Below are 27,391 nucleotides of genomic sequence, written 5' to 3'. Positions count from 1 at the left end.
CGCTACAATGTATTCAAGGGGACGTTCACATGTAACAACTCTAGAGACCACACGTGCAGATATAATGCACCCAGCTCTCCCACCGGCCCCCATGTACCCAGCTCTCCCGCCGGCCCCCCATGTACCCAGCTCTTCTGCTGACCCCCATGTACCGCAGCTCTCCCGCCGGCCCCCATGTACCCAGCTCTCCCGCCAGCCCCCCATGTACCCAGCTCTCCCGCTGACCCCCGTGCACACGGCTCCTCCCCCTGTCACTCACCTGCACCTGCTCCGGGTTCTGCACGATGTATCTTCGGATCGTTCCTTGTGTGTACGGGCCGGGAGACTGCACCTCCTGCAACAGACACATCCCGTTACCACCAGTTCTGCAGATCTACAGATTCACACAACGTGAAATCCAGAACCGGCCACATTGACCGACATCAAAGATAAAGGATCGGAAACTTCATATAGAAGAGCGGAAGTAGAAAATGTCTCCCCCATCCCCCATCAGTGTGAAAACAAACGGGACCGGACGGCAGAAAGAGAAACATTGTTACATGCACATTATAGTCAGAAAACAAATTCTCATATTCTATCCACATATAAGGTATAATCAGCGCTGGAGCGTAATAAGAGGCTGATATCAGTCACATGATGTAATGTCTGGAGGTTATATCAGTACTGGAGCGTTATAAGAGGCTGATATTAGTCACATATGGTGTAATGTCTGGAGGTTATATCAGTACTGGAGCGTTATAAGAGGGGCTGATATCAGTCACATATGGTGTAATGTCTGGAGGTTATATCAGTACTGGAGCGTTATAAGAGGGGCTGATATCAGTCACATATGGTGTAATGTCTGGAGGTTATATCAGTACTGGAGCGTTATAAGAGGCTGATATCAGTCACATATGATGTAATATCTGGGGGTTATATCAGTACTGGAGCGTTATATGAGGGGCTGATATCAGTCACATATGGTGTAATGTCTGGAGGTTATATCAGTACTGGAGCGTTATAAGAGGCTGATATCAGTCACATATGGTGTAATGTCTGGAGGTTATATCAGTACTGGAGCGTTATAAGAGGCTGATATCAGTCACATATGGTGTAATGTCTGGGGTTATATCAGTACTGGAGCGTTATAAGAGGCTGATATCAGTCACATATGGTGTAATGTCTGGAGGTTATATCAGTACTGGAGCGTTATAAGAGGCTGATATCAGTCACATATGGTGTAATATCTGGGGGTTATATCAGTACTGGAGCGTTATATGAGGGGCTGATATCAGTCACATATGGTGTAATGTCTGGGGGTTATATCAGTACTGGAGCGTTATAAGAGGCTGATATCAGTCACATATGGTGTAATATCTGGGGGTTATATCAGTACTGAAGCGTTATAAGAGGGGCTGATATCAGTCATATATGGTGTAATGTCTGGAGGTTATATCAGTACTGGAGCATTATAAGAGAGGCTGATATCAGTCACATATGGTGTAATGTCTGGAGGTTATATCAGTACTGGAGCGTTATAAGAGGGGCTGATATCAGTCACATATGGTGTAATGTCTGGGGGTTATATCAGTACTGGAGCTTTATAAGAGGCTGATATCAGTCACATATGGTCTAATATCTGTGGGTTATATCAGTACTGGAGCGTTATAAGAGGCTGATATCAGTCACATATGGTGTAATGTCTGGAGGTTATATCAGTACTGGAGCGTTATAAGAGGCTGATATCAGTCACATATGGTGTAATGTCTGGGGTTATATCAGTACTGGAGCGTTATAAGAGGCTGATATCAGTCACATATGGTGTAATGTCTGGAGGTTATATCAGTACTGGAGCGTAATAAGAGGGGCTGATATCAGTCACATATGGTGTAATGTCTGGAGGTTATATCAGTACTGGAGCGTTATAAGAGGCTGATATCAGTCACATATGGTGTAATGTCTGGAGGTTATATCAGTACTGGAGCATTATAAGAGGCTGATATTAGTCACATATGGTGTAATGTCTGGAGGTTATATCAGTACTGGAGCGTTATAAGAGGGGCTGATATCAGTCACATATGGTGTAATGTCTGGAGGACATATCAGTACTGGAGCGTTATAAGAGGGGCTGATATCAGTCACATATGGTGTAATGTCTGGGGGTTATATCAGTACTGGAGCGTTATAAGAGGGGCTGATATCAGTAACATATGGTGTAATGTCTGGAGGTTATATCAGTACTGGAGCGTTATAAGAGGCTGATATCAGTCACATATGGTGTAATGTCTGGGGGTTATATCAGTACTGGAGCGTAATAAGAGGCTGATATCAGTCACAAATGGTGTAATGTCTGGAGGTTATATCAGTACTGGATTGTAATAAGAGGGGCTGATATCAGTCACATATGGTGTAATGTCTGGGGTTATATCAGTACTGGATTGTAATAAGAGGGGCTGATATCAGTCACATATGGTGTAATGTCTGGAGGTTATATCAGTACTGGAGCGTTATAAGAGGAGCTGATATCAGTCACATATGGTGTAATGTCTGGAGGTTATATCAGTACTGGAGCGTTATAAGAGGCTGATATCAGTCACATATGGTGCAATGTCTGGGGGTTATATCAGTACTGGAGCGTAATAAGAGGGGCTGATATCAGTCACATATGGTGTAATGTCTGGGGTTATATCAGTACTGGAGCGTTATAAGAGGCTGATATCAGTCACATATGGTGTAATGTCTGGAGGTTATATCAGTACTGGAGCGTTATAAGAGGGGCTGATATCAGTAACATATGGTGTAATGTCTGGAGGTTATATCAGTACTGGAGCGTTATAAGAGGGGCTGATATCAGTCACATATGGTGTAATGTCTGGAGGTTATATCAGTACTGGAGCGTTATAAGAGGCTGATATCAGTCACACGTAGGTTCTCCCCCTGATGACATGGGATATATAGTTCTGGTTATGGGGGTCCGGGGGCTTTATTCATTACATGTCACTCATCCCATTGTAGAACAGTCTTGCTGCAGCATGAACGGCTGATAACAGAGAATAAGATCACAAAGAACACAGAGGGAAAGTGACTACAAGTCCGTACAGCTTCACACCTGCAATATTCATGGACCCTGTCCGGATGTGGAGAATTAGCTCCCAGCAGCTCATTGTGTGTCCTGATACATTGAGTACATTGTAAGAAGCTGGAACAGGAGTTATCCCCGAGCAAACACCGAGACCAAAGAGGAGAACGGCTCACGAGCCTCCTCACCTGCTCCGACATGGAGGACGGCGCGGCCCGGTGCCAAGGGGCTCCTGATAGTGAGTCACAGCCTGGACAAACCCTGCGCCTGACCCCCCTACACAGGGGCCACAGCAACCCAAACTCCGGGGTCACCCTGATAGTGGCCCCATGGGTTATCAGGGGCCCAGACTAACGGAGGAAATCTACGGACCCCCACCCAGAGGGCAGACGCTCCACCGGACACCAATGAGGGCGAACAGTGTTACTACTTATGTGCTATATTTATCAATACTTACATTATATCATTGGAATATTATGTGTTATATTTATCAATATTTACATTATGTGATTAGATTATTTACATCTTTAAAATCCAACGCTCCGTGGGGGAGGGTTAGAAATGTATTGCTTTGTCTGTGACTTTCACCTTGAAATTACACGAATATTTCATGTCGCCCCGGACCCCTGACCCGTGCCCTGGGGGCCCAAGACAAGCTGTGGCCTGTGCTGTAATGACTGCTTGCTGCTTCTGTACTGCAAGGACAACTCCCCACATCCTCCTTAACATGGTCACAATGATTTATGGAGTTATTAACACAAACATTGAGGATATTTCATTCATTCAAGTCAAAAGTAAGAACAAATCCTGAAAAAACAACACACCCCAGCGCTGCATCGTTCAGTGAACGTCAGCTCCGGAGACTCCAAATTCCTATTCAGCACTTTTGTAGTAATTTCTATATCTGGGAAAGCTGGGTGACCTCCAGTATGGCCTCATTACGACTCCAGCTTTCCCAGATCCCAGAGAAAACAAAACTCTCCTGTCCTGTACATCACCTGCCCCAATCCATTGTAACAAACACTCAGCTGTGAGAAGTAATATGTCTGTATAGGTGTTCAGCTGCTGGATAGAACAATACACATTCCTGGTCTACAACAGCAAGCAGAGATGTTGAAAACCAGCAAAAGCAAAAGTTTTAATAAAAGTTGAAAATGTTTCATTTTAGAAATCACAATTTAATATGAACTGGAAAACCTGTAAGTGGGACCGAACAGCAGCTTCTCCGTTACAATGTTTCACCACCTTTACAGAACACTGTCATATACTAATAAATCAGCAACAAAAGATGAAAACATCACAAACTAGAAAAAAAACAAGCTGCAAAATAGTTGACACCTCCTCCCTTTCCCAGACTTAAGAATTCACACCCTGATAATAAAAGCTGATGTGATGAGATGAAGCCGTAGACTAGGATTACTGACGATCCACTGTATGGAGTGACAGGCACGTGCTACATACCGCCGCCGAGCGCAAAATATTCCTGCGCTCAGGACTGGGCTGAAAGTGGGAGCAAAGTGTCAGGCGAGGCTGAGAAACCCGGACCCAGGGCAGCTTAACCTACGGACACCTGGGATACAAAGTGTAAGGCGAGGCTGAGAAACCCGGGCCCAGGGCAGCTCAACCTGCGGACACCTGGGATACAAAGTGTAAGGCGAGGCTGAGAAACCCGGGCCCAGGGCAACTCAACCTGCGGACACCTGGGATACAAAGTGTAAGGCGAGGCTGAGAAACCCGGGTCCAGGGCAGCTCAACCTGCGGACACCTGGGATACAAAGTGTAAGGCGAGGTTGAGAAACCCGGGCCCAGGGCAGCTCAACCTGCGGACACCTGGGATACAAAGTGTAAGGCGAGGCTGAGAAACCCGGGCCCAGGGCAGCTCAACCTGCGGACACCTAGGATATAAAGTGTAAAAGTGTAAGGCGAGGCTGAGAAACCCGGGCCCAGGGCAGCTCAACCTGCGGACACCTGGGATACAAAGTGTAAGGCGAGGCTGAGAAACCCGGGCCCAGGGCAGATCAACCTGCGGACACCTGGGATACAAAGTGTAAGGCGAGGCTGAGAAACCCGGGCCCAGGGCAGATCGACCTGCGGACACCTGGGATACAAAGTGTCAGAGCAACACTGCGACGGATACATTCAGAATAAAGGAAACGAGAAGAACCAATTTGTTATTGCCTTAGGTAAAAAAAAAAAAAAAAAAACTGGTGCCATTTTGCAAAATATGTTATCAAACCCAATTTTACCATAGTTTTGGTAACATTGTTTGCAAAATGGCACCTCATATTTTTTAACTGGAGCAATAACAAGTTGGTTCTTCTTGTATTTTACATCAGTATTTGTAGCCAAAACCAGCAGTAGGTGATAAATACAGAAGTGGCGACGTGTTTGTATTATACTTTTCCTCTGATTGTTCCACTCCTGGTTTTAGCTACAAATACTGATGTAAAATACTGACCAAATACTGACGTGTGAATGTGGCCTTACTCTGATACTTTGTATCAGAGTCTGCGGGATAAGCACGGATGTATCTGTTACTGTTTGTAACCATGGAGACACATAAGTTTGCTTAAGAGCTATAGACGCAACATGATAGGAGATTGTTCAACCATAGTATGTGATTATATGTAATACTTTAATGAAGAATCTGGCGAGTACCATTGGGGTAAACTAAGTTTTACAGCTATGGGTTTGGAACAAAAAAAAAAAATGCAAAAGAAAAGATAAGGGGCGCCGTGTTTCACTAGCACGAAGACCACTTTAATCTAGTGATCAGTTGGCATCCCCCCCCAAGACGCCCCACTGATCAGTATTACCCCGACATCACTGTTGGGAAAACCCCACTAATAGAGAAGACGGCTTGCAGGCGGTCGGCCCCTTCAGATCCCTCAGGTCCGTCCTGTAGAACTTCTATTCATTCTGCCACATGTTTTGTCTCCTGCCACAAAAGAGGCCTCAGAACATCATCCGGGGTCTGAGCTGCCGAGCAACTGGAGAACCCGGCCCGGGAATCCCTGCAAGGACTAGAAATCATTATCATCCTCTCCTGGAGACCTGGCGACAACCTCCAGAAATGTCAGCGTCCACAAGAGAGCGAGCGTCAGCTCTTGTGCCATCAGGTGTCAGAATACAGAGGTATACTAAGCCAAACGGATCTTTTCGTAGAAAGAACGCGGCAACTATTGGATTCCCCCCCCCAGACTTGGGGCACAACATGCAGAGACCCCTACAGTTTCCCATTATCCAGCCCCCACTTTCTGTTCACTGTCGGACATCATTATCTGCTTAAGTTACTGAAGAGACTCATGTATGAAGAATGGATCTGTAAACAGCAGCTTGTTGATGGTTTCCATGTAACAATGTAATCTTGACAATAAATAGAAAAAATAAAACATAAACACAAAGTAAATTAAGTACGGTAACTGAAAAGGTAAAACATGTGGGGAAAACAAACAAACAAACAAAAAAAAAAACAGGGAGGTTGCATGTTCCGGGTGATGAGGACACAGTCAGGGTCACAGGTGGAGACCGTCAGTATTCGTGCGAGTCGCCAGCAGCTGCACGAGAGATCGTGGATCAGTCAGGAAACTACTTAATCACGAGTAAAAGGATTTAATTTTAGCTTTTTATCTTATTTTGTCTTCGGCTCCACCTTAAAGGAACCTAAAAATATTCGGCGCACAGAGCAGGAGGCTGCGCCCGACATTAACCGCCCTTTTATTACCGGGATGATTATGGGGTGTCATGCCTTAAGCCCCGCATGAAACCGGAAACTGCGGACTAGGAGGTGAGTAAACCGTGCGGGGAGCAGGCCCGGCCGCCCTGCAAATAATGGAGCCCATTCATCTGCAAATAAAACCTAAGGCACCGAGCCGGGAGTCTCCCCAAAATCTACACGCCCTCAGACAGAGGCTCCTGGGTCCTAATGCAAAACCTCAAACTGCCATGTAGGATAGCGGGGTCGTATGTGGCAGAAGACCTTCCCTCGGCCCCATGTGCCCCCATATATATGTCACACAATGGAAGGCTTTACAAGGACCCCCACTAGGGTCACTGTGATCATAGCCAGTGTCATCCCTGTACTGCGCCGCGCACACTGCAGGCGACACCTCCGCTCGGATCTACCACCTGATCACTGTGTACACTGACGATAAAAGCCGTAACTCATGGAAACATGGATCGTTCTGTCTGACTGCGAACTCAGGAACAGATCACTGCACCTCCGGGAGTGATGGAGGACAGGACAACAACAAGGAAACCTGCACTTTACAAACCCTTCTCTTGTGCTGATCCCAAGTTATAGCATGTCTCACTTCATGTACATCCAGAGCTGCAATCCCAACCCAATTCTGCTGTTATATTAAGTCTTATATGACAATCACATTCAGAGCTGCATTCACAATTCTGCCGTCACATCGTATGTTATACTCAGGTCATCTCTAGAGCCGCATTTACAATTCTGCCGTCACATCGTATGTTATACTCCGGTCATCTCTAGAGCTGCATTCACAATTCTGCCGTTACATCGTATGTTATACTCAGGTCATCTCCAGAGCCGCATTTACAATTCTGCCGTTACATCGTATGCTATACTCAGGTCATCTCCAGAGCCGCATTTACAATTCTGCCGTCACATCGTATGTTATACTCAGGTCATCTCCAGAGCTGCATTCACAAGTCTGCGGTTACATCGTATGTTGTACTCAGGTCACCTCCAGAGCCGCATTCACAATTGTGCCGTTACATCGTATGGTTATACTCAGGTCACCTCCAGAGCTGCATTCACAAGTCTGCGGTTACATCGTATGTTGTACTCAGGTCATCTCCAGAGCCGCATTCACAAGTCTGCGGTTACATCGTATGTTATACTCCGGTCATCTCCAGAGCCGCATTTACAATTCTGCCGTTACATCGTATGTTATACTCAGGTCATCTCCAGAGCTGCACTCACAATTCTGCCGTTACATCGTATGTTATATTCAGGTCATCTCCAGAGCTGCATTGACAATGCTGCTGTTACATTGTATGTTATACTCAGGTCATCTCCAGAGCTGCACTCACAATTCTGCCGTTACATCGTATGTCAGGTCATCTTCAGAGCTGCATTCACAATTCTGCCATTACATCGTATGTTATACTCAGGTCATCTCCAGAGCCGCATTCACAATTCTGCTGTTATATTATATCTTATGCTGCAGTCATCCCCAGAGCTGCATTAAGTATACTGCGGCTATATCATGTTTTGGGGGCTCAACTAAGCTGATAAGTTGGGGTGGGCGACATCAGGACTGTGCTGTCCGGTTCCAGACAGCAGAATTCTTTCACAATTTGCTGCACAGTAATGGTGGCGCCATGTCGGTGTCACCCAGCTTTCCCAGAAACAGATAAAGCAGCTGAACAGAAAGTCTTAGAGGGTAAACCAAGGACTTGTGATTATAGGAATGTGACATCAGCTCCGAAGATTCGGGACTCGCTGATCTCAGAGGCATAAAATTCTCCTCCTGGGAAGTTTCTGGGGCCAAAGGCAGAAGCACAGAGGAGATGAAGCCTTGTTGTGATAACGGGCAGTGAAGCGGATGAGAGTGATTGTCCCGAGCAGGATTCCTCCCCAGCTGCCACCCACCAGCCCCTCGCCCTGGGGTCACCAGCCCCTCGCCCTGGGGTCACCAGCCCCTCGCCTTGGGGTCACCAGCCCCTCAGTGTTTAACATTCCAGCTGTGACCCTGGAGGTTCCCATGGAATCACACACATTTGCCATTGAAATTCATTGGGCCCAATGCACAGCGGTATCTGGTGACAGCGGCTGGTACCCCCTAGAACGACATCGCCTGCCGGACCCCCACTAGCCCCCTCTGATCTCCTACAGACTGATACATTGTAGCAAATACCAGAGAGGTTTCCAGATGTGCATCTTACAGAGGCTTGTCTGATACATTGTAACACTCAGTTCTCACATTTAGCCTCTGGATATAACAGTGATCCCATTCTGTGACAGCAAGCAGAGATCTCGGAAACTAACAATGACACAAAGTAATCTAGAAAGTTGTAGTGACAGGCGTCACTTCTCCATCACATCCTATATGCCGGCACCACCAGACCCTGGAGCTGGACCCGGACCACCAACGTCATCACTCACTGCCTGGAGAGCTTGCCCCATAGAGCTGTGGTGGGGGGAGGGGAGTGCAGTCTCTAGGTATAGGGGATCAGCCACCCCTTTTCTTCACAGCTCCATGTGATTCTATCTACGCAGAAATATAGACATTGTTAATGTTCTACAGGACACGGCGGGAGGAGATTCCTGTGGACTTTACACCCAGGATCATCTCACGACAGGACGGTGCAGAGAAAAGGCGCCAACCACGCAGACCTGACAGCAATGAATGAACAATCTGCACGTGAACGGTCTCCACGGGCCCCGGGGCAATAGTCTGACGTCACCGATCCCCATATACAGCACAGCGCGACGTCACCGATCCCCGTATACAGCACAGCGCGACGTCACCGATCCCCATATACAGCACAGCGCGACGTCACCGATCCCAGTATACAGCACAGCGCGACGTCACCGATCCCCGTATACAGCACAGCGCGACGTCACCGATTACAGTATACAGCACAGCGCGACGTCACCGATCCCCGTATACAGCACAGCGCGACGTCACCGATCCCCGTATACAGCACAGCGCGACGTCACCGATCCCCATATACAGCACAATGTCACCGATCCCCATATACAGCACAGCGCGATGTCACGATCCCCGTATACAGCACAGCGCGATGTCACCGATCTCCGTATACAGCACAGCGTGATGTCACTGATCCCCGTAAACAGCACAGCACGAAGTCACCGATCCCCGTATACAGCACAATGTCACCGAACCCCGTATACAGCACAGCGCGATGTCACCGATCCCCGTATACAGCACAGTGCGATGTCACCGATCCCCGTATACAGCACAGCGCGATGTCACCGATCCCCGTATACAGCACAGCGTGATGTCACCGATCCCCGTATACAGCACAGCGCGACGTCACGATCCCCATATACAGCACAATGTCACCGATCCCCGTATACAGCACAGCGCAACGTCACCAATCCCAGTATACAGCACAGCGCGACGTCACCGATCCCCATATACAGCACAATGTCACCGATCCCCATATACAGCACAATGTCACCGATCCCCATATACAGCACAGCGCGATGTCACGATTCCCGTATACAGCACAGCGCGATGTCACCGATCTCCGTATACAGCACAGCGTGATGTCACTGATCCCCGTAAACAGCACGAAGTCACCGATCCCCGTATACAGCACAATGTCACCGAACCCCGTATACAGCACAGCGCGATGTCACCGATCCCCGTATACAGCACAGTGCGATGTCACCGATCCCCGTATACAGCACAGCGCGATGTCACCGATCCCCGTATACAGCACAGCGCGATGTCACCGATCCCCGTATACAGCACAGCGTGATGTCACCGATCCCCGTATACAGCACAGCGTGATGTCACTGATCCCCGTATACAGCACGATGTCACCGATCCCCGTATACAGCACAGCGCGATGTCACCGATCCCCATATACAGCACAATGTCACCGATCCCCGAATACATCACAATGTCACCGATCCCCGTATACAGCACAGGGCGACATCACCGATCCCCGTATACAGCATGATGTCACCGATCCCCGTATACAGCACAGCGCGATGTCACCGATCCCCGTATACAGCACAGCACGATGTCACCGATCCCCGTATACAGCACAATGTCACCGAACGCCGTATACAGCACAGCGCGATGTCACCGATCCCCGTATACAGCACAATGTCACCGAACGCCGTATACAGCACAGCGCGATGTCACCGATCCCCGTATACAGCACAGCGCAATGTCACCGATCCCCGTATACAGCACAGCGCAATGTCACCGATCCCCGTATACAGCACAGCGCGATGTCACCGATCCCCGTATACAGCACAGCGCGACGTCACCGATCCCCGTATACAGCACAGCGCGATGTCACGATCCCCGTATACAGCACAGCGCGATGTCACCGATCCCCATATACAGCACAATGTCACCGATCCCCGTATACTGCACAATGTCACCGATCCCCATATACAGCACAATGTCACCGATCCCCGTATACAGCACAGCGCGATGTTACCGATCCCCGTATACAGCACAATGTCACCGATCCCCATATACAGCACAATGTCACCGATCCCCGTATACAGTACAATGTCACCGATCCCCATATACAGCACAATGTCACCGATCCCCGTATACAGCACAGCGCGATGTTACCGATCCCCGTATACAGCACAGCGCAACGTTACCGATCCCCGTATACAGCACAGCACGATGTCACCGATCCCCATATACAGCACAATGTCACCGATCCCCGTATACAGCACAGGGCGACATCACCGATCCCCGTATACAGCATGATGTCACCGATCCCCGTATACAGCACAGCGCGATGTCACCGATCCCCATATACAGCACAATGTCACCGATCCCCGTATACAGCACAGGGCGACATCACCGATCCCCGTATACAGCATGATGTCACCGATCCCCGTATACAGCACAGCGCGATGTCACCGATCCCCATATACAGCACAGCGCGATGTCACCGATCCCCGTATACAGCACAATGTCACCGATCCCCGTATACAGCACAGGGCGACATCACCGATCCCCGTATACAGCATGATGTCACCGATCCCCGTATACAGCACAGCGCGATGTCACCGATCCCCATATACAGCACAGCACGATGTCACCGATCCCCGTATACAGCACAATGTCACCGAACGCCGTATACAGCACAGTGCAATGTCACCGATCCCCGTATACAGCACAGCGCAATGTCACCGATCCCCGTATACAGCACAGCGCGATGTCACCGATCCCCGTATACAGCACAGCGCGACGTCACCGATCCCCGTATACTGCACAGCGCGATGTCACCGATCCCCGTATACATGACAGCGCGATGTAACCGATCCCCATATACAGCACAGCGCAACGTTACCGATCCCCGTATACAGCACAGCGCGATGTCACGATCCCCGTATACAGCACAGCGCGATGTCACCGATCCCCATATACAGCACAATGTCACCGATCCCCGTATACTGCACAATGTCACCGATCCCCATATACAGCACAATGTCACCGATCCCCGTATACAGTACAATGTCACCGATCCCCATATACAGCACAATGTCACCGATCCCCGTATACAGCACAGCACAATGTCACCGATCCCCGTATACATCACAATGTCAACGATCCTCGTATACAGCACAGCGCAACGTTACTGATCCCCGTATACAGCACAGCACGATGTCACCGATCCCCATATACAGCACAATGTCACCGATCCCCGTATACATCACAATGTCACCGATCCTCGTATACATCACAGCGCGATGTCACCGATCCCCGTATACAGCAATGTCACCGATCCGCATATACAGCACAGCGCAACGTTACCGATCCCCGTATACAGCACAGCACGATGTCACCGATCCCCATATACAGCACAGCGCAATGTCACCGATCCCCATATACAGCACAATGTCACCGATCCCCGTATACTGCACAGCACGATGTTACCGATCCCCGTATACAGCACAGCACAATGTCACCGATCCCCGTATACTGCACAGCGCGACATCACCGATCCCCGTATACAGCATAGCACGATGTTACCAATCCCCGTATACAGAATGATGTCACCAATCCCCATATACAGCACAGCACGATGTCACCGGTCCCCGTATACAGCACAGCACGATGTCACCGATCCCTGTATACAGCACAGCACGATGTCACCGGTCCCCGTATACAGCACAGCGCGATGTCACCGATCCCCGTATACAGCACAGCACGATGTCACCGGTCCCCGTATACAGCACAGCACGATGTCACCGGTCCCAGTATACAGCACAGCGCGATGTCACTGATCCCCATACAAAGCACAGCACAATGTCACCGATCCCCGTATACAGCACAGCACGATGTCACCGGTCCCCATATACAGCACAGCACGATGTCACCTGTCCCCGTATACAGCACAGCACGATGTCACCTAATCCCTTTATAAAGCACGATGTCACCGGTCCCCGTATACAGCACAGCACGATGTCACCGGTCCCCATATACAGCACAGTGCGATGTCACCGGTCCCCATATACAGCACAGCACGATGTCACCGGTCCCCATATACAGCACAGCACGATGTCACCTGTCCCCGTATACAGCACAGCACGATGTCACCTAATCCCTTTATAAAGCACGATGTCACCGGTCCCCGTATACAGCACAGCGCGATGTCACTGATCCCCATATAAAGCACAGCGCGATGTCACCGATCCCCATATACAGCACAGCGCGATGTCACCGATCCCCATATACAGCACAGCGCGATGTCACCTAATCCCTTTATAAAGCACGATGTCACTGGTCCCCGTATAAAGCACAGCACGATGTCACCGGTCCCCGTATACAGCACAGCGCAATGTCACCTAATCACTTTATAAAGCACGATGTCACCGATCTTTGTATACAGTGGAGTGTGATGTCATCAGGGTGCAGCGTCCATGACAGGTTTGCTTTGGGCTCATCGTTACCGGACAGAAGGGGCAGATTCCAGCAGACATACACACAATCCATTATTGCGCTCACCCCTCCAAACGCCCAGTAGCCCCCCAGATGTCACTGGAGACTGGTAGTTTACACCTGGTGCACCCAGCAGCTCCCAGTCACAGCTCCTTGGTGGACACCTGTAATCCACGACCCGTGGCCGCACCACCAGGAACCATGTGTCACCCTACAAGTGCCGAGTCCTTACCCGTCGCAGCCCCTGCCAGTCCATTGCCGCGCCCTCCACCTGGGTCTAGACAGTGAAGCAGGTGGAAGCAGCCGATAACCTGCACTGAGCAAACACTGCTCTGCACAGAGTCACCGCCGCTCAGGAGACGGGCGCACCCAATCACCGCTGACAGCTTCTTAAAGGGAGAGGCACTTCAAAGAAGAGATGAACTTGGGAGATACAGAACTTGGGCGCTCTGTCAGCCCCCAGAGTGTAACATCCATCCCTGCCATCCCCCCAGAGTATAACATCCATCCCTGCCATCCCCCCAGAGTATAACATCCATCCCTACCCCCCAGAGTATAACATCCATCCCTACCCCCCAGAGTATAACATCCATCCCTACCCCCCCAGAGTATAACATCCATCCCTACCCCCTCAGAGTATAACATCCATCCCTACCCCCTCAGAGTATAACATCCATCCCTACCCCCCCAGACTATAACATCCATCCCTGCATCCCCCCAGAGTAAAACATCCATCCCTACCCCCCAGAGTATAACATCCATCCATCCCCCCAGAGTACAACATCCATTCCTGCCATTCCCCCAGAGTATAACATCCATCCCTGCCATCCCCCCAGAGTATAACATCCATCCCTGCCATCCCCCCAGAGTACAACATCCATCCCTGCCATCCCCCCAGAGTACAACATCCATCCCTGCCATCCCCCCCAGAGTATAACATCCATCCCTGCCATCCCCCCAGAGTATAACATCCATCCCTGCCATCCCCCAGAGTATAACATCCATCCCTGCCATCCACCCAGAGTATAACATCCATCCCTACCCCCCCAGAGTATAACATCCATCCCTGCATCCCCCAGAGTATAACATCCATCCCTACCCCCCCAGAGTATAACATCCATCCCTTCCCCCTCAGAGTATAACATCCATCCCTGCCACCCCCCCCCCCAGAGTATAACATCCATCCCTGCCATCCCCCCAGAATATAACATCCATCCTACCCCCCCAGAGTATAACATCCATCCCTGCATCCCCCCAGAGTATAACATCCATCCCTACACCCCCAGAGTATAACATCCATCCCTTCCCTCCCCCCTAGAGTATAACATCCATCCCTGCCCCCCCCCAGAGTATAACATCCATCCCTGCCATCCCCCAGAATACAACATCCATCCCTGCCATCCCCCCCAGAGTATAACATCCATCCCTGCCATCCCCCCAGAGTATAACATCCATCCCCCCAGAGTATAACATCCATCCCTGCTATCCCCCCAGAGTATAACATCCATCCCTGCCATCCCCCCAGAGTATAACATCCATCCCTGCCATCCCCCCAGAGTATAACATCCATCCCTGCCATCCCCCCAGAGTATAACATCCATCCCTGCCATCCCCCAGAGTACAACATCCATCCCTGCCATCCCCCCAGAGTATAACATCCATCCCTGCCATCCCCCAGAGTATAACATCCATCCCTGCCATCCCCCCAGAGTATAACATCCATCCCTGCCATCCCCCCAGAGTATAACATCCATCCCTGCCATCCCCCCAGAGTATAACATCCATCCCTGCCATCCCCCCAGAGTATAACATCCATCCCTGCCATCCCCCCAGAGTATAACATCCATCCCTCCCATCCCCCAGAGTATAACATCCATCCCTGCCCCCCCAGAGTATAACATCCATCCCTGCATCCCCCAGAGTATAACATCCATCCCTGCCATCCCCCCAGAGTATAACATCCATCCCTCCCATCCCCCAGAGTATAACATCCATCCCTGCCCCCCCAGAGTAAAACATCCATCCCTCTCACCCCTCTGGACCACAACCCCGTCTCTTTGGGATGAACTAGAACGGATAATGTGAGCCCGGGCTCCCCCCATCATCAGGGTCTGACCCCACAAATGTTTGGGCTGAACATTCTACAAAACCTTGTAGAAAAAAAAAGAAGAGCGGAGAGGTTTTGTCTTCAGAGGACAACGCCATATTAATGTCTATGGATGTGAATGAGGACATCACAGATGGAAGCCCCCGGAGAGGGATGTGGGGGGCACATACTTTCCTCCATATAGTGTATATACGTGGCTGATGCTTCGTGGTTGTTTCAGTCTCCCACATCCCTCAGTAATGGAGGAACAGGATAATGATGGCTGTCACCTGTCCAGCTTTCATCTCATAGACCTGACCACATAGCGCCCCCAGTGGCCGCCCCTGCACATTGCACCTCCTCTGTTCTGTAGCTTTTTGCCTGCGGCCGGAGTTACAATGTAACAAACACTTCACAACAAGAGTAAAGGAAAACCAAAGAACAGCAGATTATGTGCAGACACTGGAATAACCAGGATAATTACTGTATAAATACAAGATCCGACCGCAGAGAACGGAGCAAAGAGCAGCACAGATCCCGGCAAATACCAGCACCGGATATACAGCGGCAACCGGCACCGCACGGCCCGTATATACACAGGAGTATACAAGGAGTACAATGTAGTGATGTCACCTGCAGTCCTATGTAACACCACAGATAACACAGTGATAACGCTCTGAGTACAGATAATGTAGTAGATGTCACCTGCAGTCCTATGTAACACCACAGATAACACAGTGATAACGCTCTGAGTACAGATAATGTAGTAGATGTCACCTGCAGTCCTATGTAACACCATAGATAACAGTGATAACGCTGAGTACATATAATGGAGTAGATGTCACCTGCAGTCCTATGTAACACCACAGATATCACAGTGATAACGCTCTGAGTACAGATAATGTAATAGATGTCACCTGCAGTCCTATGTAACACCACAGATAACACAGTGATAACTCTCTGAGTACAGATAATGTAGTAGATGTCACCTGCAGTCCTATGTAACACCACAGATAACAGTGATAATGCTGAGTACAGATAATGTAGTAGATGTCACCTGCAGTCCTATGTAACACCACAGATAACAGTGATAATGCTGAGTACAGATAATGTAGTAGATGTCACCTGCAGTCCTATGTAACACCACAGATAACACAGTGATAACTCTCTGTGTACAGATAATGTAGCAGATGTCACCTGCAGTCCTATGTAACACCACAGATAACAGTGATAATGCTGAGTACAGATAATGTAGCAGATGTCACCTGCAGTCCTATGTAACACCACAGATAACACAGTGATAACTCTCTGAGTACAGATAATGTAGTAGATGTCACCTGCAGTCCTATGTAACACCATAGATAACAGTGATAACGCTGAGTACATATAATGGAGTAGATGTCACCTGCAGTCCTATGTAACACCACAGATATCACAGTGATAACGCTCTGAGTACAGATAATGTAATAGATGTCACCTGCAGTCCTATGTAACACCACAGATAACACAGTGATAACGCTCTGAGTACAGATAATGTAGTAGATGTCACCTGCAGTCCTATGTAACACCACAGATAACACAGTGATATCTCTCTGAGTACAGATAATGTAGTAGATGTCACCTGCAGTCCTATGTAACACCACAGATAACACAGTGATAACGCTCTGAGTACAGATAATGTAATAGATGTCACCTGCAGTCCTATGTAACACCACAGATAACACAGTGATAACGCTCTGAGTACAGATAATGTAGTAGATGTCACCTGCAGTCCTATGTAACACCACAGATAACAGTGATAATGCTGAGTACAGATAATGTAATAGATGTCACCTGCAGTCCTATGTAACACCACAGATAACACAGTGATAACGCTCTGAGTACAGATAATGTAGTAGATGTCACCTGCAGTCCTATGTAACACCACAGATAACAGTGATAACGCTGAGTACAGATAATGTAGTAGATGTCACCTGCAGTCCTATGTAACACCACAGATAACACAGTGATAACTCTCTGAGTACAGATAATGTAGTAGATGTCACCTGCAGTCCTATGTAACACCACAGATAACAGTGATAATGCTGAGTACAGATAATGTAATAGATGTCACCTGCAGTCCTATGTAACACCACAGATAACACAGTGATAACGCTCTGAGTACAGATAATGTAGTAGATGTCACCTGCAGTCCTATGTAACACCACAGATAACAGTGATAACGCTGAGTACAGATAATGTAGTAGATGTCACCTGCAGTCCTATGTAACACCACAGATAACACAGTGATAACTCTCTGAGTACAGATAATGTAGTAGATGTCACCTGCAGTCCTATGTAACACCACAGATAACAGTGATAATGCTGAGTACAGATAATGTAGTAGATGTCACCTGCAGTCCTATGTAACACCACAGATAACACAGTGATAACTCTCTGTGTACAGATAATGTAGTAGATGTCACCTGCAGTCCTATGTAACACCACAGATAACACAGTGATAACTCTCTGTGTACAGATAATGTAGCAGATGTCACCTGCAGTCCTATGTAACACCACAGATAACAGTGATAATGCTGAGTACAGATAATGTAGCAGATGTCACCTGCAGTCCTATGTAACACCACAGATAACACAGTGATAACTCTCTGTGTACAGATAATGTAGCAGATGTCACCTGCAGTCCTATGTAACACCACAGATAACAGTGATAACGCTGAGTACAGATAATGTAGTAGACGTCACCTGCAGTCCTATGTAACACCAGATAACACAGTGATATCTCTGAGTACAGATAATGTAGATGTCACCTGCAGTCCTATGTAACACCACAGATAACACAGTGATAACGCGGAGTACAGATAATGTAGTAGATGTCACCTGCAGTCCTATGTAACACCACAGATAACACAGTGATAACTCTCTGAGTACAGATAATGTAGTAGATGTCACCTGCAGTCCTATGTAACACCACAGATAGCACAGTGATATCTGTGTACAGATAGTGTAGTAGATGTCACCTGCAGTCCTATGTAACACCACAGATAACAGTGAGCGCTATGAGTGCAGATAATGTAGTAGATGCCACCTGCAGTCCCATGTAAACCACGTTGATGTGATGTGGAGATGAACCACACTCCCAGGTCTTCTCCATCTGCACATTTCGCCCCGTTATCAGTACCCACATTACAGAGAACCTCGATGATCTTTGGATCGGTTGCTCCAGGATCCTATAGATCTGGGATCCCCCCGTCCCCCACTATATCGGTCAGTAGATTTAACCCCATCTTGCTCAGTGCATTCGCTTTTTACATGATAGACAGTATGTTGGGCTCGCTGCTCCCTTCTGGCGGGAGCAATGGTCCGGACGTCGGGGGGTTAATAGTGTGCGGCGGGGCTGCGTACGTTGCTGACTCAGGGTGCGGCGCTTTAGTTTTGAACTGTCAAATGATCAAAGAGGGTGTGAGTTCTCCGAACCAAGCGAGATGCCCGGGACCTGAGACTCCGGGAAATAGGAAAAAAAAACCAAGATGTCTGCAGGGCATGTGTGGCACCTGAGGAGAGCAGTGCCTGCGTGCACCAGGAGGATCAGGATGGGCAGAGCTCTGAACCAAGGGAGAGGCCTGGGACCTGCGACTCCGGGAAATAGCAAAAAAACTCCAAGATGTCTGCAGGGCACGTGTGACACCTGAGGAGGGCAGTGCCTGCGTGCACCAGGAGGATCAGGATGGGCAGAGCTCCCACCTGATATCATGTCTCCCATCTGATCGTTCCCTGCAGACTGTGGAGCGAATTGTGCAGGATCCTCTGATCTCAGGGACCGTGCAGCGACTGCTGGCTGATAACAGAGAACAATTGTTTAACATTCAACTATATGGAGTTTAATAGACAGGAAGGAACATGGCTGATAATGAACCAGTCCTCGGTGTCAGGCTTTACTGTGAGTCTGGAGTTCAATGCATGAAACAGGTGGAACAGGATGAACAAATACCACAGTCTAATAGAAATCCGGTAATACTCCACACTACAAGTCTCAGCAAGTTCTCCCGGCCACCGGACCATAATACAGAGGCAACCCCCGTCCGCCCAAGCGCCCTCCTCACCTGGATCTGCTGAACCTGCTGCTCCTGGGCCCAAAGCCTGGACTGCACCCCAGAGCCCACGGGTATGGGGGACAGGGGGCCGGAGTCGTCCCGGAACTGGAAGGACTTGGTGATGGGACTGTAGGTTCTCACTCGCTCGATGAAGACGTTGTCCTTGTCCGAGGCGCTGCCGTTCTCCGACACCCAGTAGCTGGAGGTGGACATGTCCGCGGTTATACCTGAGGACAAGACTCAAAGGTGAACATGGGGAGAAGCCCGACCAGGACTACGCCGAGCGCCGCCGCATGCTGGGAGTTGTAGTCTCACCAAAGCGCAGCAGAGACTGAGCGATTGGGTGCGAGTCCGATCCCCTCCTCACACCTCGGGCAAAACAATCAGGTTCTCGTCAGGTTACAGCAGACATCATCCCTCGCGCCTTATATAATAAGTAATCGGACGGGGGGGGGCGGCGACACCTAAAATCATCTGTGACTCTCATCAGGCCGTGTTCACACAGACATCCAGGACACGCACATTGGCCGCAGGTCTCCTGCAGCACGAGCATTGCACCCGGAGCAGGAGGTCTCCTGCAGGAAAGTGTCAGCGGGATGCAATGCAAGACCACCGCTCAGCCCCCCACCCCCTGCTGCTGATCGCCCTGTACATCGTCCACGGACCCCTATAACGGTGCAGCAATGACAGCTCCGCCTCCCATCATCGCCCCCTGCAGTGTAAGGTGGTTACGCGGCTGCTACCACCTCTGTGCCGCTAAAGGATCTGCAAGAGCAAAGTGCAAATGTGGGGCAGGACCCCCTATACATGTACGAGACCCTACATACACCGAGAGGAGCCCTATAGAGACAGGACTTATAACTACATCAGACCCCCTAACCTGCACACAGCCTCCTATATATGCACAGGACCCCCAGTACCTGACGCAGCCCCCAGTAAACACAGTCCGGTACCTGCTCACAGCCCCCCGTGCACACAGTTTGGTACCTGCACGCAGCCCCCCGTGCTCACAGTCCATTACCTGCACGCAGCCCCCCGTGCTCACAGTCCATTACCTGCTCGCAGCCCCCCATACTCACAGTCCGGTACCTGCCCCCAGCCCCCCGTGCTCACAGTCCGTTACCTGCACGCAGCCCCCCGTGCTCACAGTCCATTACCTGCTCGCAGCCCCCCCTGTGCTCACAGTCCGTTACCTGCAGGCAGCCCCCCCCCGTGCACACACAGTCCGCTAGCTGCTCGCAGCCCCCCATGCACACAGACTCCGGTACCTGCTCGCAGCCCCCCGTGCTCACAGTCCGTTACCTGCACGCAGCCCCCCGTGCTCACAGTCCATTACCTGCTCGCAGCCCCCCCTGTGCTCACAGTCCGTTACCTGCAGGCAGCCCCCCCGTGCACACACAGTCCGCTAGCTGCTCGCAGCCCCCCATGCACACAGACTCCGGTACCTGCTCGCAGCCCCCAGTGCACACAGACTCCGGTACCTGCTCGCAGCCCCCCGTGCACACAGACTCCGGTACCTGCTCGCAGCCCCCCGTGCACACAGACAGTCCGGTATCTGCTCGGAGCCCCCCATGCACACACAGTCCGGTATCTGCTCGGAGCCCCCCGTGCTCACAGTCCGTTACCTGCACGCAGCCCCCCGTGCACACAGTCCATTACCTGCACGCAGCCCCCCGTGCTCACAGTCCGGTAGCTGCTCGCAGCCCCCAGTGCACACAGTCCAGTACCTGCTCGCAGCCCCCCGTGCGCACAGTCCATTACCTGCTCGCAGCCCCCCGTGCTCACAGTCCGGTACCTGCTCGCAGCCCCCCGTGCATACAGTCCGGTACCTGCACGCAGCCCCCCGTGCTCACAGTCCGGTTTCTGCACGCAGCCCCCCATGCACACAGTCCGCTAGCTGCTCGCAGCCCCCCGTGCACACAGTCCGGTACCTGCTCGCAGCCCCCCCTGTGCTCACAGTCCGTTACCTGCAGGCAGCCCCCCCGTGCACACACAGTCCGCTAGCTGCTCGCAGCCCCCCATGCACACAGACTCCGGTACCTGCTCGCAGCCCCCAGTGCACACAGACTCCGGTACCTGCTCGCAGCCCCCCGTGCACACAGACTCCGGTACCTGCTCGCAGCCCCCCGTGCACACAGACTGCGGTACCTGCTCGCATCCCGCAGTGCACACAGACTCCGGTACCTGCTTGCAGCCCCTCGTGCACACAGACTCCGGTACCTGCTCGCAGCCCCCCATGCACACACAGTCCGGTATCTGCTCGGAGCCCCCCATGCACACATAGTCCGGTATCTGCTCGGAGCCCCCCGTGCTCACAGTCCGTTACCTGCACGCAGCCCCCCGTTCTCACAGTCCATTACCTGCACGCAGCCCCCCGTGGTCACAGTCCATTACCTGCACGCAGCCCCCCCGTGCTCACAGTCCGGTAGCTGCTCGCAGCCCCCAGTGCACACAGTCCAGTACCTGCTCGCAGCCCCCCGTGCGCACAGTCCATTACCTGCACGCAGCCCCCCGTGCTCACAGTCCATTACCTGCACGCAGCCCCCCGTGCACACAGTCCATTACCTGCACGCAGCCCCCCGTGCACACAGTCCGGTACCTGCACGCAGCCCCCCGTGCTCACAGTCCGGTAGCTGCTCGCAGCCCCCCGTGCTCACAGTCCGGTACCTGCACGCAGCCCCCCGTGCACACAGTCCGGTACCTGCTCGCAGCCCCCCGTGCACACAGTCCGGTACCTGCTCGCAGCCCCCCGTGCACACAGTCCGGTACCTGCTCGCAGCCCCCCGTGCACACAGTCCGGTACCTGCTCGCGGCCCCCCGTGCACACAGTCCGGTACCTGCTCGCGGCCCCCCGTGCACACAGTCCGGTATCTGCACGCAGCCCCCCGTGCACACAGTCCGGTACCTGCTCGCAGCCCCCCGTGCACACAGTCCGGTACCTGCTCGCAGCCCCCCGTGCACACAGTCCGGTATCTGCACGCAGCCCCCCGTGCACACAGTCCGGTACCTGCTCGCAGCCCCCCGTGCACACAGTCCGGTATCTGCACGCAGCCCCCCGTGCACACAGTCCGGTACCTGCTCGCAGCCCCCCGTGCACACAGTCCGGTACCTGCTCGCGGCCGCCCGTGCACACAGTCCGGTATCTGCACGCAGCCCCCCGTGCACACAGTCCGGTATCTGCACGCAGCCCCCCGTGCACACAGTCCGGTACCTGCTCGCAGCCCCCCGTGCACACAGTCCGGTACCTGCTCGCGGCCCCCCGTGCACACAGTCCGGTACCTGCTCGCAGCCCCCCGTGCACACAGTCCGGTACCTGCTCGCAGCCCCCCGTGCACACAGTCCGGTACCTGCTCGCAGCACCCCCTGCACACAGTCCGGTACCTGGTCGCGGCCCCCCGTGCACACAGTCCGGTACCTGCACGCAGCCCCCCGTGCACACAGTCCGGTACCTGCTCGCAGCCCCCCCGTGCACACAGTCCGGTACCTGCTCGCAGCCCCCCGTGCACACAGTCCGGTACCTGCTCGCAGCACCCCCTGCACACAGTCCGGTACCTGCTCGCAGCCCCCCGTGCACACAGTCCGGTACCTGCTCGCAGCCCCCCGTGCACACAGTCCGGTACCTGCTCGCAGCCCCCCGTGCACACAGTCCGGTACCTGCTCGCAGCCCCCCGTGCACACAGTCCGGTACCTGCTCGCAGCCCCCCGTGCACACAGTCCGGTATCTGCACGCAGCCCCCCGTGCACACAGTCCGGTACCTGCTCGCAGCCCCCCGTGCACACAGTCCGGTACCTGCTCGCGGCCGCCCGTGCACACAGTCCGGTATCTGCACGCAGCCCCCCGTGCACACAGTCCGGTATCTGCACGCAGCCCCCCGTGCACACAGTCCGGTACCTGCTCGCAGCCCCCCGTGCACACAGTCCGGTACCTGCTCGCAGCCCCCCGTGCACACAGTCCGGTACCTGCTCGCAGCCCCCCGTGCACACAGTCCGGTATCTGCACGCAGCCCCCCGTGCACACAGTCCGGTATCTGCACGCAGCCCCCCGTGCACACAGTCCGGTATCTGCACGCAGCCCCCCGTGCACACAGTCCGGTACCTGCTCGCGGCCGCCCGTGCACACAGTCCGGTATCTGCACGCAGCCCCCCCGTGCACACAGTCCGGTATCTGCACGCAGCCCCCCGTGCACACAGTCCGGTACCTGCTCGCAGCCCCCCGTGCACACAGTCCGGTACCTGCTCGCGGCCCCCCGTGCACACAGTCCGGTACCTGCTCGCAGCCCCCCGTGCACACAGTCCGGTACCTGCTCGCAGCCCCCCGTGCACACAGTCCGGTACCTGCTCGCAGCACCCCCTGCACACAGTCCGGTACCTGCTCGCAGCACCCCCTGCACACAGTCCGGTACCTGGTCGCGGCCCCCCGTGCACACAGTCCGGTACCTGCACGCAGCCCCCCGTGCACACAGTCCGGTACCTGGTCGCGGCCCCCCGTGCACACAGTCCGGTACCTGCTCGCAGCCCCCCGTGCACACAGTCCGGTACCTGCTCGCAGCACCCCCTGCACACAGTCCGGTACCTGCTCGCAGCCCCCCGTGCACACAGTCCGGTACCTGCTCGCAGCACCCCCTGCACACAGTCCGGTACCTGCTCGCAGCCCCCCGTGCACACAGTCCGGTACCTGCTCGCAGCCCCCCGTGCACACAGTCCGGTACCTGCTCGCAGCCCCCCCTGCACACAGTCCGGTACCTGCTCGCAGCACCCCCTGCACACAGTCCGGTACCTGCTCGCAGCCCCCCGTGCACACAGTCCGGTACCTGCTCGCAGCCCCCCGTGCACACAGTCCGGTACCTGCTCGCAGCCCCCCGTGCACACAGTCCGGTACCTGCTCGCAGCCCCCCGTGCACACAGTCCGGTACCTGCTCGCAGCCCCCCCTGCACACAGTCCGGTACCTGCTCGCAGCACCCCCTGCACACAGTCCGGTACCTGCTCGCAGCCCCCCGTGCACACAGTCCGGTACCTGCTCGCAGCCCCCCGTGCACACAGTCCGGTACCTGGTCGCGGCCCCCCGTGCACACAGTCCGGTACCTGCTCGGCCGCCGGTGTCTCTTCTCTCCCGGTTTGTTTTCCTCTCTGAGCCTCTATTGGCTACAGAGCAGTCAACTCTGAGGAGGGCGGGGCACAGCGGGGGGCGTGGTGTAAATCAGGGGGCGGGGCACACACGTGACAGGTGACACCTGCTCCACCCCCGTGAGTCGCACAGACGCAGTAGAGTTCGTGCGATGTCGCAGCGACAATTTCCGCGCGATGTGTGCGATGTCGCAGCGACAATTTCCGCGCGATGTGTGCGATATCGCAGAGTTGTTGCACTGTGCGGGGTGTCAGGCTGTGGGGGGCGCCCCCTCCTGGTGACACCATGATGTCAGATTAGGCAACATTTGTAGGAGGAACAACGCAGATCTGCGAGCAGCGGCTCCGGCCCGGGGTCCTCCTGTCACATCTCCGGACCACTGCTGCTATGGTCTCACACGGGGGTAACTGCGACCCCCTGCACCTGGAAAGTTATATCCCGGGGGCTGCGGGGACACATCGTCATTACAGGGGCCCCATGCGTCACCAGAGTTCTGGGGGCCCCTCCTGGTGGAGACTACAGGGTCCTTTCCCCACCATCAGCTTTTGGAGAATTTTTGATGCTGAAGATTTTCTGCCCCATTAAGTAAAATCGGATACTTGTGTTGTAAAAGAACAAAAAAACGCAGCGTAAAGACTCGGTGAGAACGTGGCCTTATGTGTCAGATCTGGATGTGTATCATCAGATTCCAGTATCGCCCGCATGTGGTGGTGTGCAGTACACCGAGCCTTGTCTCCTCCTCTTGTGTCAGTCACAACCTCGGCTCTGCTCATCCAGAGCCTCCTACTAATCTAATTCCCTTCTATAATGGAATCCCTGACTGGGTGGATCAGGGAAATGCGGTAGATATAGTAGATCTCAACTTCAACAAAGCATTTGATAAAGTACAGTACAGACCAAAAGTTTGGACACACCTTCTCATTTAAAGATTTTTCTGTATTTTCATGACTATGAAAATTGTACATTCACACTGAAGTCATCAAAACTCTGAATTAACACATGTGGAATTATATACTTAACAAAAAAGTGTGAAACAACTGAAATTATCATATATATAATTGTCTAAGGGTCACTTCCGTCCTTGTCTGTCCTTCTGTCACGGTTATTCATTCGCTGATTGGTCTCGCCAGCTGCCTGTCATGGCTGCCGCGACCAATCAGCGACGGGCACAGTCCGGAAGAAAATGGCCGCTCCTTACTCCCCGCAGTCAGTGCCTGTCGCCCGCATACTCCCCTCCGGTCACCGCTAACACAGGGTTAATGAGGGTGGTAACGGACCGCGTTATGCCGCGGGTAACGCACTCTGTTACCGGCGCCATTAACCCTGTGTGTCCCCAACTTTTTACTATTGATGCTGCCTATGCGGCATCAATAGTAAAAAATGTAATGTTAAAAATAATTTAAAAAAAACAACAACCTGCTATACTCTTCTTCCGTTGCAGCTCGCGCCAGCCACCATCTTCTGTTGCAGGTTCCGGTGGCAGAAGGACCTGCCATGACGTCACAGGTCCTGCGCTAACACCAACCCTGGGACCGGAACCTGCAGTGGACTACAAGGGCTCCCTCGGAAAGGTGAGTATATGTTTATTTTTTATTTTTTCACCTGTGACATACGTGGCTGGGCAATATACTACGTAGCTGGGCAATATACTACGTGGCTGGGCAATATACTATGTGACTGGGCAATATACTATGTGGCTGGGCAACATACTACGTGGCTGGGCAATATACTACATGGCTCTGTGCTGTATACTACTTCGCTGTGCAATATACTACGTGGCTATACAATATACTACGTGGCTGGGCAATATACTACGTGACTGGGCAATATACTACGTGGCTGGGCAATATACTATGTGGCTGTGCAATATACTACGTGACTGGGCAATATACTACGTGGCTGTGCAATATACTACGTGACTAGGCAATATACTACGTGGCTGGGCAATATACTACGTGGCTGGGCAATATACTACGTGGCTGTGCAATATACTACGTCACTGGGCAATATACTATGTGGCTGTGCAATATACTACGTCACTAAGCAATATACTACGTGGCTGGACAATATACTACGTGGCTGTGCAATATACTACGTGACTAGGCAATATACTACGTGGCTGGGCAATATACTACGTGACTGGGCAATATACTACGTGGCTGGGCAATATACTATGTGGCTGTGCAATATACTACGTGACTGGGCAATATACTACGTGGCTGTGCAATATACTATGTGACTAGGCAATATACTACGTGGCTGGGCAATATACTACGTGGCTGGGCAATATACTACGTGGCTGTGCAATATACTACGTCACTGGGCAATATACTATGTGGCTGTGCAATATACTACGTCACTAAGCAATATACTACGTGGCTGGA

At 52.2% G+C, this 27,391-nt stretch overlaps 1 protein-coding gene across 4 annotated transcripts in view; it reads right to left on the bottom strand.

Moving 5' to 3' along the window:
- POF1B (POF1B actin binding protein) overlaps positions 1-25,022 on the bottom strand; it is a 73,954-nt gene extending 48,932 nt beyond the window's left edge. For 3 of the 4 annotated variants that reach the window (XM_069746108.1, XM_069746110.1, XM_069746111.1), the window contains exons 1-3: positions 24,965-25,022; positions 19,891-20,108; positions 260-334 (exon numbers count right to left, since the gene is read on the bottom strand). In XM_069746108.1, the coding sequence (XP_069602209.1) occupies positions 260-334; positions 19,891-20,094 (279 nt within the window). In that variant the 5' untranslated portion in view covers positions 20,095-20,108; positions 24,965-25,022. Of the gene's footprint in view, positions 1-259; positions 335-19,890; positions 20,109-20,196; positions 20,299-24,964 lie in introns of those variants that run through there. The other variant, XM_069746109.1, reaches the window with a different exon arrangement.
- Between the last annotated feature and the right edge of the window lie 2,369 nt (positions 25,023-27,391).

The sequence above is a fragment of the Ranitomeya imitator genome, chromosome 2, assembly GCF_032444005.1.
Source record: "Ranitomeya imitator isolate aRanImi1 chromosome 2, aRanImi1.pri, whole genome shotgun sequence".
Lineage (NCBI taxonomy): Eukaryota > Metazoa > Chordata > Amphibia > Anura > Dendrobatidae > Ranitomeya > Ranitomeya imitator.
The sequence above is the reverse complement of the archived record's forward strand: the minus strand, read 5'-3'. Positions and strand labels throughout refer to the sequence as shown.